Below are 16,464 nucleotides of genomic sequence, written 5' to 3'. Positions count from 1 at the left end.
GAAATGGTGCAGCAGGCTGGGCCCAAATTTTTGGCCGGCCCAGTAAGACTAACCAGGATGGGAATAAGAAGGAAAAGAAGGTGGGCCTGGAGGGTTTCTGTTGGGCCGAGAGGTAAAGGGAGAAATGGGCCGGGAATGGGAAGGTTGCTGCTGCCAGGGGCCAGAGGGATGGGCGGAGCCATGGTGGTTGCTACGGTGGGTCTGGCCACCCTGACGAGAGTGGCGGTGGCCACCACGGTGGTGGGGAGGGCTGCGGGTTGTTAAAATTAGCGGAATTTTGGGAAAAAGAAGTTTTGTTTGTGGTAATAAGGGCCGAATCTTGAGCAGGAGAAGTGTGTTTAAGGTTGGAGCGCTCTTCCAATTCCAACATATAACGAAGAGTATCAAAAGAGGGAATGGGATTCATATGTTGAACTAAAGACCGAAAAGTTTTGTATTCCGGAGTCAAGCCATGGAGAACTTGGAAAGCCAATCGATTATCAGTGATGGAAGTGCCAAGATTATTAAGGGAAGTAGCAATAGTTTCAAGCCCATTGCAATAAGATTTCACATTGTAAAAGTGGATAGAGAAATGTCATTAAATTGAGACTCAAGATGAAGAATACAAGATGTCTTATTATTTTGAAATTTGTTCTCAAGACGAGTCCAAGCATCAAAGGCACAATCATCGGGACGAACTATAAATTGAAGGAGAGATGGACTAATAGAGCCATAAATCCATGTGCGAACAATGTCATCAAGACATTGCCATTCGGAATCTTTAGAAACTAAGGCTTTACAGGAGTCATCGGGAAGAATGTGAGAATCCACAAGGTGAACTCGACAATGAAGCTTGAATAAGGTGACCCAAGTATGAAAATTGGAACCATCTTCATTAAGTTGAATAGGCACGCTTGTTTTAATATTAGTAACCAAAGGGGCGGGATGAATTTTCAAAAGATATTATTCTAATACATTCTAATGATTTGTATTTTGGATGAATTAACTACTCCTATTAAATTGGTGTCATTCATTTTTTGTGTGAATAGTCAATAAAGAAACATGCTGCATTCCTTTTATCATTGCATGAAATGAAAAATAAGAGTAATCAACTGCCACATATAATATTTAGCTTTCAATAAGATTAATATGCATAAAAACAAGTTCAATGGTGACCAAAATAATCGGTGTTTTAATACACATAAGAACATGTTTCATGGAAACCAAAATTTTAGACCAAATTCATTTAACATTACTTGCTATTTTGATTCATTTCACTCAAATTAAATTCTAAAAACATCACTTTTACTTTTAATATTCTCTCTTTTAATTTAAAAAACCGCACAACTTTAACCCGTCATATTAATTTTACTCTCTAAACCAAAAATATATTGAGACTAAATCGTTGAGATAAAGCAGTTTAATTTCATTCATTTAACATTACTTGCTATCTTGGTTCATTCCACTAAATTTGTGACCCATGACATTAATTTCATTCATACATTTTAACTGTATTTTTAATTACATCAGCACAATCCATTATTTCTTTTCATTTGTCATCAAATATTTACCATTTCTCTTTTAAGAACTCCCTATTTCTCTTTAATGCTAATACCTACTCTTATGTCCTAAGATAGCAGCAAAACAAACATTAGTATTTTTTTAAAAAAAAAGATAAATATTAAATAATAAAAAATATTTTTTTTACGATTAAAAATATGATTGATCATGGTAAAAAAAAATATAACAAAACAAAAGCGACAATCAAAGATGAAAAATGGTATTATAATGGGTTGAACAAAATGAGTATATATTTTCTAAAACCACAATTAATTCTAGAACATTCCCCTTTTTAAAAAAATTAAAATTTTTTAATTCCCCAATTTGATTCTCCCTATTTGCCATTCCTCAACTTGAAACGTGACATTTTCGAAAAGGATGGTGTGAAAAAGCCCAAGAATATAATGTTTTGGTAGATACCTAAAGTCGTAATTATTCTCAAACCCTGAACCTAATTCCACAATCACCCTTCCTTTTTTTACTCTAAAATTGACCAGCCGTATAAAAAACGCCAATACTGCCTTTTATTCGCAGTCCGCCTACCATCATAATCAGCCTTAGAGAGGAACCGAACAAAGAACCTAACATTTTCACAATCCCTCTCTAACGCTTTCAATCTCATTTTCCATGGCGGTCTCTGAAAACTCCCGAAAATCTCTTCTTCCAAGTTTTCTTTACTCCACCAATGGCTTCTCATCTCTTGAGCAAGTCGCCGTCAATAACCGCATCTCTAGCCCTAATTTTTCAGAAAATGGACCGTCCAAAGTTTCCAGTTTTATGATTCCTTCTGCAAGTGAGCCGTCTAAGAAGATTGAGATGTATTCGCCGCAGTTTTACGCTGCTTGTACTGCTGGTGGTATTCTTAGCTGTGGTCTTACTCATATGGCTGTCACGCCTCTTGACCTTGTCAAATGTAATATGCAGGTATGCTTTAATGATGATTTTTTTTGTTTTGGTTCTTATTTTGAGTTAGATCTTTACATTATTATTCTCGATCTTTCAGATCTGTTGCTATGACTTTTTTTGGCTACAAATTTAGGTTTTAATTATTTGTGTCGATTTGTTTTGATTTTTGATTTTGTTTATTTTAATCTTAATTTTTATCGTATGTATGATATGTTATTTGATCTGTAATTGTTTCAAAATTTTCTGGATTTAACGTTGGAGAAACACTGTATCTGGTTTTTGTGTGATGTTAATTTATAAATGAGATGTATATATTCTTTTGTGGAAGATGTGATCCAATCGTCATTTTTTTATCTGTAGCGTGTTAAAAGGTTGGTGAAATACTGGATTCATCATTCATGTAATAATTTTCCAGAGTGATCAAGTAGAAGATGAAAATTATTTGAGATTTTGCTAAGTTTGTGCAATTCAATATCCTTAGCATTGAGCACATTTTGATGTGAATTGCATCGATGAATCGTTCATTTTTCTTAAAATTGTTTAGTAGTTGGAAGTGATTACGGCTCTGTTTGGTTAGTAGTGGTGGACTTCATTGAAAATTTGTTACGTTTGTTTGGTTTGAAGGAAAAAATGGTGAAAAAGTCTAAACGGCTTGCAATACTCTAACCCTGTGAGTGGAGAGGCAAATCTGTCTGTAGGGAGAGGTAGAGGGAGACTGTTCTCATATTATTGATCTCTTAAAAGTGTTTCCAACAAAACAGTGGATGAGGGGTACTTTTATTTTTCTGCAAAACAAACAGATTTAATTAAAGATTAAAGCGTGGTGTATGAGCTTCTTGCACATCAATATATTCTGTACTTTAATAGTTTGATGTAGCTAAGTAAAAGGTAGAATAGCTTTTGGGGATTGACTAATGGAAGGTTGAGGAGGGTCTTATGGTTCTTGATTGCTATTACTTGATGGCCTTTGTGTTTTTTGATGTTTGTTTGAAATTATTGTTAAAGCAACTTGTTAGTATGCTTGTATACCAACAATGTGCAGCCATGCAGCCTGCAGGCGTTATATGCAGTCGGGACTTGGGACTGTTTGGAAGTGTTTGGTGGGTTTCTGGGGATATATAGAAATAGCATCTTGCTTTTTCATTGATTTGTTTATTTTTGATGCCTGCAATATTAAATTGTCATTGCACATGACAACTTCTTTTAACTTTGTAGAGGCTTGGAAAATTTGTGTTCCTTTATTGTGTTGAAAATTTAAATTTGTATATATGGTTTTCAGATTGACCCAGCCAAGTACAAGAGTATCAGCTCTGGATTTGGTGTTTTGCTCAAGGAGCAGGGAGCCAGGGGCTTCTTTAGGGGCTGGGTGCCTACCCTTCTTGGTTACAGTGCTCAGGGTGCCTGCAAATTCGGATTCTATGAGTTCTTCAAAAAGTACTACTCTGATATTGCTGGCCCCGAGTATGCTGCCAAATATAAGACTTTGATCTACCTTGCTGGTTCAGCATCAGCTGAAGTGATTGCTGATGTTGCCCTTTGCCCCCTTGAGGCTGTAAAAGTGAGGGTACAAACCCAGCCCGGTTTTGCTAGAGGATTGTCTGATGGGCTTCCCAAGTTTATCAAGTCTGACGGAATTGGCGGGTGGGTGTTTAGTTTTTGCTCTTCCATATGGTTTATCATGATATACTTCGTACATCAATTGCTAGGTCTTCTCACAAACTTTGTGACTTATTGTAAACTTGATTTTGCAGGCTATACAGGGGATTGGGTCCACTTTGGGGTCGCCAAATTCCATGTAAGTTTTGAGTTGATGCCCTTCTTGATTCTTATCAATCGCAGATTTTCACGACATTCATGTTGCTATTTATGTTACTTCTATGATTTTTTTGTTTTTTCTTTTATTTCAAATTTTTACCCTTAGTTTCTGTTTCTTAATATTCTATTCCTCTTATTCATGTCATCCTTTTGGGACTGTACTCTTGTTATTTCAGGTATATGCTTGTTTCAAATATTTTGAGCTCTTTTATTTGGCATTTTCCAGTGTTTTTTTTTTGAAAATTAATCGTTATGAATTCTTACTTACTTTGTCATTGGTATTATTTTTGGTACCAACTCTTCGTTTCAATGATCAGATTTTCTAATTAACCTTTGATCCAGTGTCTTTTCGTTCCATAGCCTTTATCTCTTGGTGGAAACTTGTTATTGTCTTATGTTATAGGTGTTTCCAAGTACGTATATTTGTATTTGTCTGAACAAGTTTCTACGCTACTGTTTCTGTATTTTCAACTTTTCGCTTTTCAGTAAAAAAAATTGGTTACTAATTGAATTTTTTTTTATTTGTGATTTTTGTCACATAATTGAGCAATGAGAATGGTAAATTGTGGTTAGTGAGAACAGTAATCTTGTGTACAAATTAACTCGCAGTTCTCGTTTATCTCACCTGTTATTATCTATGTATGCTGGTATATTTGTTTAACTTCGTGAAAAGGTCTTTGGACTGTTAATGACATGAGAAAGTATTCATATAGAGATGATGTTGTCTTTTTTGTGTTGAAAATTATTTTCTACCTGACACGATAGCTCCGTGAGGAATTCTTGGAGTTGCACACTATATCCCGTATAATAGATTGTTTTGTTTATCTATTGAAGCTAGTGAGTGAGTTTTTGAGTGAATTTAATTTTGAGGTTTGACTTAAGTGTGTTCTTCATTCCAAAATATGAAAAATTGATACTTCGGCTCAATGGCCATAATGGTCGTGAAACTACTTTCACTGTTAATTTGGATGGTTTCATAATAGTTTCTACCTATATTTGGTCGGGCAAACTCAAAAAACTATGTTATTGATGTGGATGATTGTTTGTATTACGAAGTGACAAGTCATAGCTGTATGTTTATGATTGCAATTGTTTTATGTAGCTAATTGGGTTTATTAAGTAGTTTATGTTGTCAGTTACTTGCTAAATTGTTGTTTTATTTCCTGTAGCTTAGGAAAATAAGATATACATTTATGTGTTCATTTGATGGGCAATGCAGACACAATGATGAAGTTTGCATCATTCGAGACTATTGTTGAGTTGATTTACAAACATGCAATCCCCATTCCAAAGAACGAATGCAGCAAGCCTTTGCAGCTTGGAGTGAGTTTTGCTGGTGGATATATTGCTGGTGTTTTCTGTGCTGTTGTCTCTCACCCTGCAGACAACCTTGTTTCTTTCCTCAATAATGCCAAAGGAGCCACTGTTGGTGATGTATGTGCTTGCCTTAAGACATTATATGTTTGACTAATCCCCAAAATGTTTTTGATTGGGTGTTTTTGTTTTAGTTCTTTTTTTGTTTGCTGTATATAATGCATATATATTTCCATGTTTTGGTGCAGGCTGTGAAGAAGATGGGTTTGTTGGGTCTTTGTACTCGTGGACTTCCTCTTCGTATTGTCATGATTGGTACCCTCACCGGAGCACAATGGGGTATCTATGATGCATTCAAAGTTTTTGTCGGGCTGTAAGTGTTCTATCTTATTAGTATCTTTTGCTTCAATTTCTTTCACACCTGGTTTTTACGGGGTAAGATACTAAGATATATCAGTCGGAAAAGGAATTGATTGGTGTTGAGCATATTTAGGCTTTCCATGGTTAGTCTAACCACTAGTGTTACAATTTTGTTTTCGCTAATTGACTCCATGACATGTGATCATCCAGGCCAACAACTGGTGGTGTAACCCCTCCAGCAGCTACCACCGAAACTGCCCCTTCCAAGGTATGATGTTGACGAGAGGAGAATTTCGTGAACCAGTTTTTGATGCAGCGTAGGAGTTTTAATAAAAATGATTGCCAATATAACTCACGGGATAGTGAGAGATTTTTTGTCGTCTTAAAAACCTTTTCATTTCATGACTATCGTTGAATCTTACAGTAGCTTGGGTAGTATTTATGAGGATGATTTTGAGACATCTCGAGTATGCGTATTCTAGCCTTCATTTTATGACATTGCCCCAATAGCAAGCATAATTGACAGTATAATTTTGGGGGTTTATACTTTTGTTCAATTCTTTACTACAGCTGTTATTGCTGTTAAGATTATGACAATATTTGTTTTTATTCTTCTCTAAGAAAGCATGAGAAATTTTACTTTACATTTTTATTATTTTATGCTTTTATTATTTTACCACACCACTGTTGTCCATCACTGTTATTAATCATAAAATTAAAGTATTGAGATGGATATAATCTGAATCTTTGGTGGTTAAATCTGACTATTATTTTGAGTTGGAAATGTGAGTGTTTGACAAACAATTGGTAGTTAGTTGTTGTCTTAAAAACCCTTTTATCAATTTTTTTTTTTTTGGCTTTTTGATTTTTTTACTATTTATAAAGTCAAAATTTAACGACAAATTAAAAACTTAATTCAAAAATTATTTACCAAAACATATTTAAACTTATTATTATTACCAATTGCTATTAGATATGATCATATGAATGAGGATGTGGTCTTTTTGAGGTGCTTTTTGTTAATTTCTTGGTTAGTTTGCAAATTTAGTTTGTTTGTGGTGATTTTATTGTGGTTTTAAAAGATTCTAAAGAGAGAGAGACAATTGAGCTTTCACGCCATGACTATACGTGGGGTTAGGTGCTTGTATAGGAGATTGGGAAAGACAAACAGGGATAGGATGTTGAGTATGATAATGCTTTCATGATGATCAAAAAACAAATATATTAAATTAATCAGATTAATGAGATGATGATGATAATTAGTCATTAGATTATGATGGTGGTGGTGGTGATGATGATGAAATAAAGCAGCAATGGAAGTAAAAAGCCGAAAAGGATTAAAGCTAGCATCTGATAGCAAGGCGAACCAATTCGGAATGTTCTATACTATTATATATTGGCCTTAATAAATTAATAAAATATTAATTCATTAGACTTTATTAAGGTTTGAGTACTTTTTTTTTCACCCAAAGTTTCTTTTGTCTCTTTACCATTTCTCAGAAATAAATTAATGAAATATTTGGGATCTGGTATATCCGTTATACCGAATCCGGTTATGGATTGGAATATTGGCAAAATCGAATATCCGATTTTCTTATTTTTATTATAAATATATATTTATACTTTTTAATAAAGAATTTTATTAGGCTGTTGGATTTACTAATATATACAATTCTCAATTATAAACAAGTTGCATAACTCATTTATTATTAATTAATTGACTTTTGAAAATCTAACTATATTTTCAAAATAATTCATATTCAAAGCTTGAAAAATAAATTTGATTAAATAAAGAAAACGTAGTGAACTTAAATATTTTTGTATAAACATGAACTTTGTTAAGAAAAAAGCCAGAAAATTATAAGAATTTTAAAATTGGATATTCGACATCTAATCCGAATTAAATCGGATATTCGAATTTCAGATATACTTTTTTTTGAACCGAAATCGAATTATAATTTTCGCTATCTAAAAAATCGAATATCCAAATTAATTCGGTATTTAGTTTTGAACACTCCTATGTCCAATCGAGCATATTACATCCACTTGATGATTAAAACCTGGATTTGATATTCATTTGACCAATTTGCTTGAGCGTATAGTGTTGCCCCTCCAACTTGCCAAAAAAAACCCTAAAGAAGTCGTAGTTGATAATGACTAGTACTGCTTGAGCAGTTATTTTAGGTCGAATGAATATGAGATACGATTTTGTTTGAAAGTGTAACATCCCTTTTTTTTTTTTTTTAAATAAGAATAATAATAATAATAATAATAATAAATAAATAAATTTCAGAAATTTTAAAAATAATAATTTAAAAAAAAAACTCCCCATTAACAAATAACTTTCCACTTCTCCCTCTAAATCTTATAACTAACCTCACTTACCTATTATAAATTAAACCAATTACCCTTAATTCATTCACATTATTACTCACATTTCCTTTTTTTCTCCTACAAAATACTTCCTCCATCTTCCAATTGCTTAAAATTCAGTCAAGAAAACGCAAGATTTCGATATTAAAGACAGCGGATTCGTAGACAGAGATTATTCGGAGATCGTGTGATAAGGTAATTCTCAATGTCCATCAAATTAGGACTATCCAGTTAGTATTATGTGCTAAGTGATAATTAATGTGTTTTGATAGGATGCATGATTTTATTCGACATTATTTTATATGATGTTATGTTTTATATAATCTCAAATTAAATTTACTATTATTTTTATCAAACTTGAATTTATAATTTTTATTTTGATAAAATTTATACTATTATTTTGATAACGAAATTAGAAACGATTTAAATTGGAAGAGAAATATTTGTGATATTAATTCCTATTGCCACCAATTGATGTTAGAATGGTGATTTGGAAAATGAGATTTCAGTTGGATATTCCTGAGATATATATTTATTGGGAAAAATTTATGATCATAAAATAAAATGTATAATGTATGTTTGATTATATGTTTGTGTGCTCGCAACTAATTATTAAAATCTATTAAATCACGTAAAGTGTAACACGAGGGAAATGAAGCTCTTATATTTGTTGTGATCCAAGTATAAGGGTGATGAACAGGTTGTTCTGTTTGGTTAGTATAGCTCCGACAGGTATTATTATTTCTGATACTTGATACGATATTTGATCTTCCTTCTATTTGTTGTGATCCAAGTAGAAGGAGTGTGCACACTAGGGTTCCCTGAGACTACTCTGTTGGCCTTGAATTATTTGGGGTGACGACCTCTTGATGAAGTAGGTATAGGGGTAAAGCCTCGGCCTACTGGCGTTCTCGTTCCCTCAAATTAAAAAATTTGATTATGTGTTTGTCATTATTAAATATCAAATTAATAAATTGGTTTATTTGATATTATATATGTTGTTTTCTCAAATTGTTTTTCTTTTAAGCTCAGCTATTAATTATTTTCAATTTGATTATATTTTATTTTTTAAACTATTTTCAAACTTAATCGTTTTACGTGATGGAGTTGGAATTACTCAATTTCCTGATTTTGGGAGTTTTTCCGTTGTTTTTCTTGCATTCTTATGTTGCAGGTTATTGATTGCGTGGGAATCGTAGAGTGAGGATCACCTAAAAACATAGTTTTTGTTAGAGTCGTATTTCAGTTTAAATTTTACCTTAAGTCGTTTAAGTTTTATATGGACATAGATTGCGTTTCGGTCTTCTCTTATGTTGTAAGACCCTTTGTTGGATTTAAAGTTATTAAGTTATTTTTTAGTCATTAAGCCTTACATTTATTTTATTAGAAATAGATGTGGCAATAAGACTCCCATGAGTAGGTTTTTGCTCATGTTTTTCATTAAAGGTGTTTTCAAAAGTCCGACCTATTCTAAGGGTGTTAAAGTAAGTTTACTAACTATTTTAGTTAGTAATTTTGCCTTTATTTTCCAACAATTTTAAAAAGTCTTTCTCCGATAACTCCAAGTATTATAAGTCATAATTATAGTTTCTAAAAATTTTCTATTTTTTCACCTTATTTTGTACTCTAAGTTGCATGGTTGACTTTTGTTGTAGTTTTATTGCTCATAAGGGTAATTCTTTAGCTCATTTCATTGTTAGGTGGGATATGAATTTAGCTAACGAGAAAGTTTGTATGAAATCTTTTTTCCAAGAGCTTCTAGCTTTGACTTTGCTTGATCTATAGTTTTTTCACGTTTATTTCAAAAAAAAAAAAAAAAAAAAGGTTGCATGAGTTGCTCAATTTTTTTTGACTTGATTACTCAATTTTCGTAATTATTTAATAATTTTTCTTTTGCGGTTTTGTTTTGTTTCGTAGATGCTTTTGTATTCCATATTAAAATCATGTGCAATATTGACTCTATTTTTTCTCTAGTTGAACTTTTATTTGTTGATCTATAAGTAGTTAGAAGTATATTTTTAAAAATATAAAAAAATATATATTTTTTTGAGATAAAACAAATTAATAAGTTGAACAATTCCTGTTTGACTTAAAAACATTCCAATAGTGAAATCCCCCAACAGTTCACATGCCACACGGGTAAAAATAGTGAAATCCCTAACAAATACACAAGCCTTTACCGGCCCTGTCTCTCTTCAAGAAAGCAAATCTCAAAAGCATCAACCATTAATGGCGGATATCAATGATTCCGATGAACACACATCACCTACCACCCTCAATCTAACCGAGGAAGGTTCCTCCAAAGAACCCATGAAGCAGAAACTTGATAACCCAGATGAAGAGCCCCTCAAGAAGCAGAAAATTGGTAACCCAGATTCCCCTGAAACTCAAGAACAACCTCTAACAGAAACCAACGTAAAAGAAGAAGAACAATTGGAAAAAAAGGAAAAAAAATCAGGAGATCATGATCAGAATGAATATCCCTCCAAAGAACAAGCAGAATTTGATAGAAAACGGAAAGGTAAGGCAACATTAATCGAAGAAGAAAAAAAATCAGGAGATGATGATGAGAATGAAGTAACGATAATCTCCAAAGAACAACCAGACTTTGATAGGAAACGGAAAGGTAAGGCTATATTAATCGAAGAAGGAAAACAAGATGATGATGATGAGAATGAAGTAATAATAATCTCCAAAGAACAAGCACAATTTGATATGAAATGGAAAGGTAAGGTTATAATAATTGAAGAAAATGATTATTCTGTTTCTCATTGTAAAATAATTGATGGACGTGAGCCTGGTGTGTTTAAAGAAGACAAGGACAAAGAAGCAATAGATCTTGATGATGATGATGACGATGACGACGACGACGACGATGATGATGATGATGATGATGATAGTTGTACTTCTGATTAGGATACCGATTCATTGTCATGGATCAAAGTTTTCTGGATGATGTTCATGGAACAAAATTGTTAGATACTCTGTTTTTACAATTCTTTTTTGAATTTCTGTTTTGGAGGGAAAATTTGATCAAGTCTTTTTTGGAGGGAAATTCTGTTACAATTTTTTTAAATATTGATGCATTATTATTATAAATTTACTTTGTAATGGTTTTTGATTAATTAATTTAATGAAGTAAATGAAGTATAAACTCATTAAACTTGAATATTAAGTTTGGGATTAATAACAATTAAAAAAAATATTTCTATTTTGCTTCTTTCGCTCCTTGATTCATAGCCTTTTTAGTTAATCTGACCTTTTTTTTTATTAACAGCTTAAATGTTGTATTTTAGTACTTAGCTAATTTTGTATTTTTATAGTTCCTTTTTTGTGGGTGTTAGAATTTTTACGGAATGAACGGAGTTAGAAATGAGTTGAATTAAGGCCAAATTTGTTCAAATATAATTGTTAGCTTCAAGAAATTATGATATGTAAAAGGTAATTTAAGATTTCTACTTAAGTGAAGATTTAAAGTATTTTAGCGTGTTAGCTAAAAAGATGAATTTTAATCCTACACTCGGTCTGATAAATAATGACATTGCTCGACCAAGACAAATAAAACCCAACACTTAATAATTTCACATTATACTTAATATTCAATTTTCATTTGTTAAAAAAATTGTGCTTTTCTCTTAATACAATGAGACTAATCAAAAATACGTATATATATCATATACTTATCTTGATTTATTTACAACAAAAAAACATTTCACTCAAAATTACTATATAATATTATAAATTCTTATAATAAAATGGTCCTATTATGATGCGATTTATACATAAATTAAATAATTTATAAAAGTTATTTTATGCTCATTTTAGAAATCGTGTCTTACAAGAATAACTATATATATTTCGTCAAAAACCCCCGAACATTCACTCAGTAGCATCTGTTTCTTCAACAAGGCAAAATTCAAAACTCAGAAACTCGGAGTAACATCAATGGCGGATATGGGTGATTCCGATGAACCCACATCACCGTCCAAGCAAGATTCCGATCCCGATACAAGAACAGAGTCCACAGAACAAGACAACTATCGAAGTCCATCCATGGTAGGCTCCTCCATAGAACCCAAGAATAAGAAGAAACTTGATAGTAGCCCAGAACAAAATGGTGTAAATCCCCTGAAGACGATGACGAAACTTCATAACCCAGATAAAAATGGTGAACCGTCCATGACGAAGGAGAATCTTGAAAACCCAGAATCCTCTAGTGCTCAAGAACAATCTGTAACAGAAACCCACGAAGAAAAAGAAGAAGAGGAAGAAGAAGATAATGGATGGTTATCGTCTGGTTCTGATGTTTCTGATTCGTTTTGGAGGATCACGATACCCAGTGATATAGAGCCTCTTGAGCCTTATTACGACGACTAACAAGTAAATTCTGTTAGAAAGTAATAAAAATGATGGGTACTCTGTTTTTACAATTCTTTTTTGAATTTCTGTTGATCAAATAAAGTTCTGCTCTGAGTATTGTTTTGGAGGGCAATTCTCTTATAATTTTGATTCAAATAGTGTTGCATTGTAACATTTGTAATTCTGTTATAATGATAACAAATTTATCATGTGAGCGTAAGCCGGCTTTAGGTTTTTAGGGGCTCAGGGTGCAAGATTATCTATGGCACCTAATATATATATATATATATATATATATATATATAAGTTCGAATTTTAGAATTAGTTGAAAACTAAAATTTTTTTAGAGTTTAGACGTAGACATGGCTTGTACTTGTTTATTATGTGGTAGTTGTGTGTTTATAAATGTATTTGTTTGTATAATATTTTAGGTTGGAAAAAAAAAGACCAGGCATGAAAAGGAAGGGTCAGGAGTGGAGGAAAGGAGGGGAAAATAAATATATTTTTGTTTTGGATCTTTTCGACTTTTGAAGTTAAGGATTTGTATTTTAAAACAAAATGTTAAGACATTATTTCTTTTCTGATTCGTTTGATAATCGGTGGTATTAAATGTTAGTAATGGTAGTGTAATATAGTAAGAATATCTCTTGATAAATTTAATTACCATATTTATTCTCCTTTAATAAATTTTTTTTTCACAAAATTTATTCTAATACAATACCACTTAAACATGTGGTATTAGGTGGTAATGGAAAATTGTGAGCAGAAAAATTTTTTTATGATCAATCTTTTATTACCATGGTAACGACATAATACATATAAATATTTACACTACAAATCATTTTCATTATTACTAATTAATACTATTAATCAAACACACCATTAATTCTCATGTTTATTTTCCTTTTATCTCCTTTTGTTATAGGAGTATAAATGACGGAAACACCTATTTCTTCCATTTTCTTCTATGTTCCATACTAATATAGTAAAAATAAACTAAGCTTATTTGATCAAGAATTATATTTTATGTTGGGAACTTTAACTTTTAATTAAGAGCCTTTCTTAGTACCCATCAATTGTTTACACCAATGGAGAAATTTACGTGTATATATATAATTATTTACCATGAAATGGCTAGTCTTATTCACATGTAAGCTGTAACAAAAAAAATACTATTACATTATAAACTTGAAGAATAACTAACTATTACCACTTGATTTTAGTAATAAATCTCCATTTAAGCTTGTCATCATTATAGTTTTAGTATTGGATTTCTCTATTAAAAAACATCGTGTATAAAACAATACTCGTATGAATTTGAGATATTTAAGTTATCTATATAAGATTTTTTTGGAATAATGTAGCAAACATTATAGGACGAATGTAGTGTAATTGGATTGAATATTTGTAAAAACTTTATGTTTGATGAGACAAACATATGAATGAAGTCCCTATAATTATGTTCGTTTTTTTTCAACTAATTATACTCACATTATATAAATTAATAGTTATATTTTTAAAACATTACAAAAATTAACAAGTTAAAAAAAATACACTCATACAACAAAAAAAATATTTCTCATATTAACCTTGATTTTAAAACAATAATAAATTAAAAAAAAATCATGTTTAATTTCAGTTCTAATAACTTATTCAATCAAATTTATGAATTTAATTCTTATTTTTCCTCCTTTTTTTCTCAACCTACCCTATAAATAAAAAAAACATAAATTAATTAGCTAAAAGTTATCTTATAAATATTATATAGCGTCAAAAAAACTGAAGCATTAATCAAATAATAATACTCCTTACTCCCTAACAAAAACCTCTGTTACAATTCAAGAAGACAACCTCAATCATTAATGGCGGACATCAATGACCCCCATGAACCCAGATCACCAACCATTACCAAGAGAAACCCCGGTGGTCTAAACATGGCAGAATCCTCCAAAGAACACAAGAATAAGAAGACAGTTGAAAACCCAGACCATAATGCCGGTGAATTAGTACCCCCTGGATCTGAAGAACCTCAAGAACCTCTAAGTCAACCAAAATCCGTTGAAGAAAAACAAGGTATAGATAGAAAAGAATAAAAAGGAAAAGAAATTACAATATCAAGAGATGAAGAGAAACAAGCAGAAATTGATTGGTAAAGTTAGGCTATTAGGATTCAATCGATGTTCGATGCTTGTGGTGAATGAGTAAATGAAACTTGATTTTGAAAATATTTTTCTTATTTTAATTTTCTTTTGTTATGAAATAGAATCTTCTGGAAGTTTCTCAAGTAATAAAGTTGATAGATATTCTATTTTTACAATTCTTTTGAAAATTTATGTTATGAGTAATGTTTTGGAGGGAAATTCTGTTATAATTTTGATTCAAATATTGTTGCATACTTGCATTGTAGATTTGTAAATTCATTCAATTAGAAATTATTGCAAAACTTCCTTCTGATCTTATGATCTTTATGATCAGCTTGTTCTTTTCTCCTCTTCATTCTTCTTGTATTTATCATAACGACATAACCTGATAATATGTTATATAACATGTATTTATGGTGTTTTAGTAGTGAATCTTTTTTTGAGCTTGTCATCATTATAGTTTTAATATTAGATTTCTTTAGTAGAAAATATTTTTTCCGTTTCTTTTTGTTTGTACGTATTTTTTAGCAAATTTTAAACTTTAATATCATTAAGTATGAATCATAAAAAATTATATATTAAAATCTTTACTAAGACAAATATAACAAGATCTCACATGAATATATTTTATTTACAATATATACTTTAAAAATCTAATTTAAATTCCTCTCTCTTAAAGTAGACAAAAAAAACCATAGGGAGTATGTATATAACAATACTCATTAATTTTGCAATATTTAAGTTTTCAGTGAGAAAATTTTTCAGAATATTAATAGTAAACTCGTTTTGAATATTTTGTAAAGGTTTTGTAAAGTATGATGAGACAAACATTAAATTGAGTCCTTATAAATTGGAGCTCTTAATAGCTACAAGCAATATTTTGCGATATATATTTAAGGTTTATAAAACAATCCTCAACGTGTTTTAGACCAATGTGTTGTCAACCATTGTCTTCTTATTAAGATATTATTTAAGCACCGTAGACGGTGCAAGCTCCATTTATGTTAGATTTTGTTTTAGTTAGAATTTTCTCAAGTCAAGAGAAATATAATTGAATTCGCTAATCTCTTTTCATCCCTCAATCTAATCAATAACCTAAAATAAAAATAAAAATACACTTTCACCTAATTTAACTAGCTAGGCTAGGCACTACTTTGGGGGAATGAAGAGAGGATTTTATTTAGGTAGACTTCTTAAAATTAATAACCACCACAAGCTATTTGATATCTCATTAAGCTTTGTATCAGTTCATCATCATCGTATTTAGTATATTCTACTCATAGAAAATTATGATTAAGGTTATAAAAAAAAAAAGACGACAACTCATACCATAAAAAAAAACACGATTAAAAAGTCACTCGACTCATAAAAGATCAAAGTTGATATGAATAATTTTGCATTGAGACGAATCAAACAAAATCCCACATGACTATGTTTTAACTTGTAGATTAATAATAAAATACAAATTAAAAATAAGACATTAATAATGTCCAAAAAGTAAATGGGACGTTAGTGTTTAATTGAAGGACGTGTTTAGTTAGTTTTTGGCCATAATTTTATTCTACCTTTTTGGAGACTATTGTCTCTTTTTAGAAATCACTTTAGGTAGCGTTTAGATTTATGGATTTCAATATAAAATCTAAAATTTAATTTTAAA

At 31.1% G+C, this 16,464-nt stretch overlaps 3 protein-coding genes across 4 annotated transcripts; 2 read left to right on the top strand and 1 right to left on the bottom strand.

The window, feature by feature from the left end:
* Window positions 1-546: 546 nt before the first annotated feature.
* LOC130808541 (uncharacterized) lies at window positions 547-2,161 on the bottom strand. Its single transcript, XM_057674002.1, has 3 exons — window positions 2,083-2,161; window positions 1,042-1,091; window positions 547-831 (listed from the first exon to the last, which is right to left on the bottom strand). The coding sequence occupies exons 1-3, from the start codon at window positions 2,159-2,161 to the stop codon at window positions 547-549; spliced, it is 414 nt and encodes a 137-aa protein (XP_057529985.1).
* LOC130809212 (mitochondrial phosphate carrier protein 3, mitochondrial) lies at window positions 1,870-6,558 on the top strand. The gene is made up of 6 exons (XM_057674889.1): window positions 1,870-2,463; window positions 3,725-4,086; window positions 4,197-4,240; window positions 5,480-5,694; window positions 5,823-5,947; window positions 6,145-6,558. The coding sequence occupies exons 1-6, from the start codon at window positions 2,167-2,169 to the stop codon at window positions 6,206-6,208; spliced, it is 1,107 nt and encodes a 368-aa protein (XP_057530872.1). The 5' UTR covers window positions 1,870-2,166; the 3' UTR covers window positions 6,209-6,558.
* Window positions 6,559-10,203: 3,645 nt separating this feature from the next.
* LOC130809211 (uncharacterized) lies at window positions 10,204-11,386 on the top strand. Of its 2 annotated transcripts, none has more exons than XM_057674888.1 (2): window positions 10,204-11,035; window positions 11,123-11,386. In XM_057674888.1, exons 1-2 carry the CDS (start codon window positions 10,537-10,539, stop codon window positions 11,221-11,223), a joined length of 600 nt encoding a protein of 199 aa, XP_057530871.1. In that variant the 5' UTR covers window positions 10,204-10,536; the 3' UTR covers window positions 11,224-11,386. The 2 variants fall into 2 exon arrangements, with proteins under 2 accessions (XP_057530871.1, XP_057530870.1); XM_057674887.1 differs by having other exon boundaries at window positions 11,120-11,386.
* Window positions 11,387-16,464: the final 5,078 nt, after the last annotated feature.

Source organism: Amaranthus tricolor, chromosome 3 (assembly GCF_026212465.1).
Source record: "Amaranthus tricolor cultivar Red isolate AtriRed21 chromosome 3, ASM2621246v1, whole genome shotgun sequence".
In the NCBI taxonomy this organism is placed as follows: domain Eukaryota; kingdom Viridiplantae; phylum Streptophyta; class Magnoliopsida; order Caryophyllales; family Amaranthaceae; genus Amaranthus; species Amaranthus tricolor.
Note: the sequence above shows the minus strand (reverse complement) of the source record. Positions and strands in the feature narration are given on the sequence as shown.

Excerpts from the sequence above, each read along its gene's own strand:
- LOC130808541 (XM_057674002.1), bottom strand. The coding sequence starts at position 2,161 with ATGAGATTGAAAGCGTTAGAGAGGGATTGTGAAAATGTTAGGTTCTTT. Across the intron at positions 1,092-2,082 it reads CTCTAAGGCTGATTATGATG|TTGATTACTCTTATTTTTCA; the intron begins GTAGGCGGACTG and ends TATATGTGGCAG. Across the intron at positions 832-1,041 it reads TGATAAAAGGAATGCAGCAT|CTTCATTGTCGAGTTCACCT; the intron begins GTTTCTTTATTG and ends ACCTTATTCAAG.
- LOC130809211 (XM_057674887.1), top strand. The coding sequence starts at position 10,537 with ATGGCGGATATCAATGATTCCGATGAACACACATCACCTACCACCCTC. Across the intron at positions 11,036-11,119 it reads ATTTGATATGAAATGGAAAG|AAGACAAGGACAAAGAAGCA; the intron begins GTAAGGTTATAA and ends GTGTGTTTAAAG.
- LOC130809212 (XM_057674889.1), top strand. The coding sequence starts at position 2,167 with ATGGCGGTCTCTGAAAACTCCCGAAAATCTCTTCTTCCAAGTTTTCTT. Across the intron at positions 2,464-3,724 it reads TTGTCAAATGTAATATGCAG|ATTGACCCAGCCAAGTACAA; the intron begins GTATGCTTTAAT and ends TATGGTTTTCAG. Across the intron at positions 4,241-5,479 it reads TTGGGGTCGCCAAATTCCAT|ACACAATGATGAAGTTTGCA; the intron begins GTAAGTTTTGAG and ends TGGGCAATGCAG.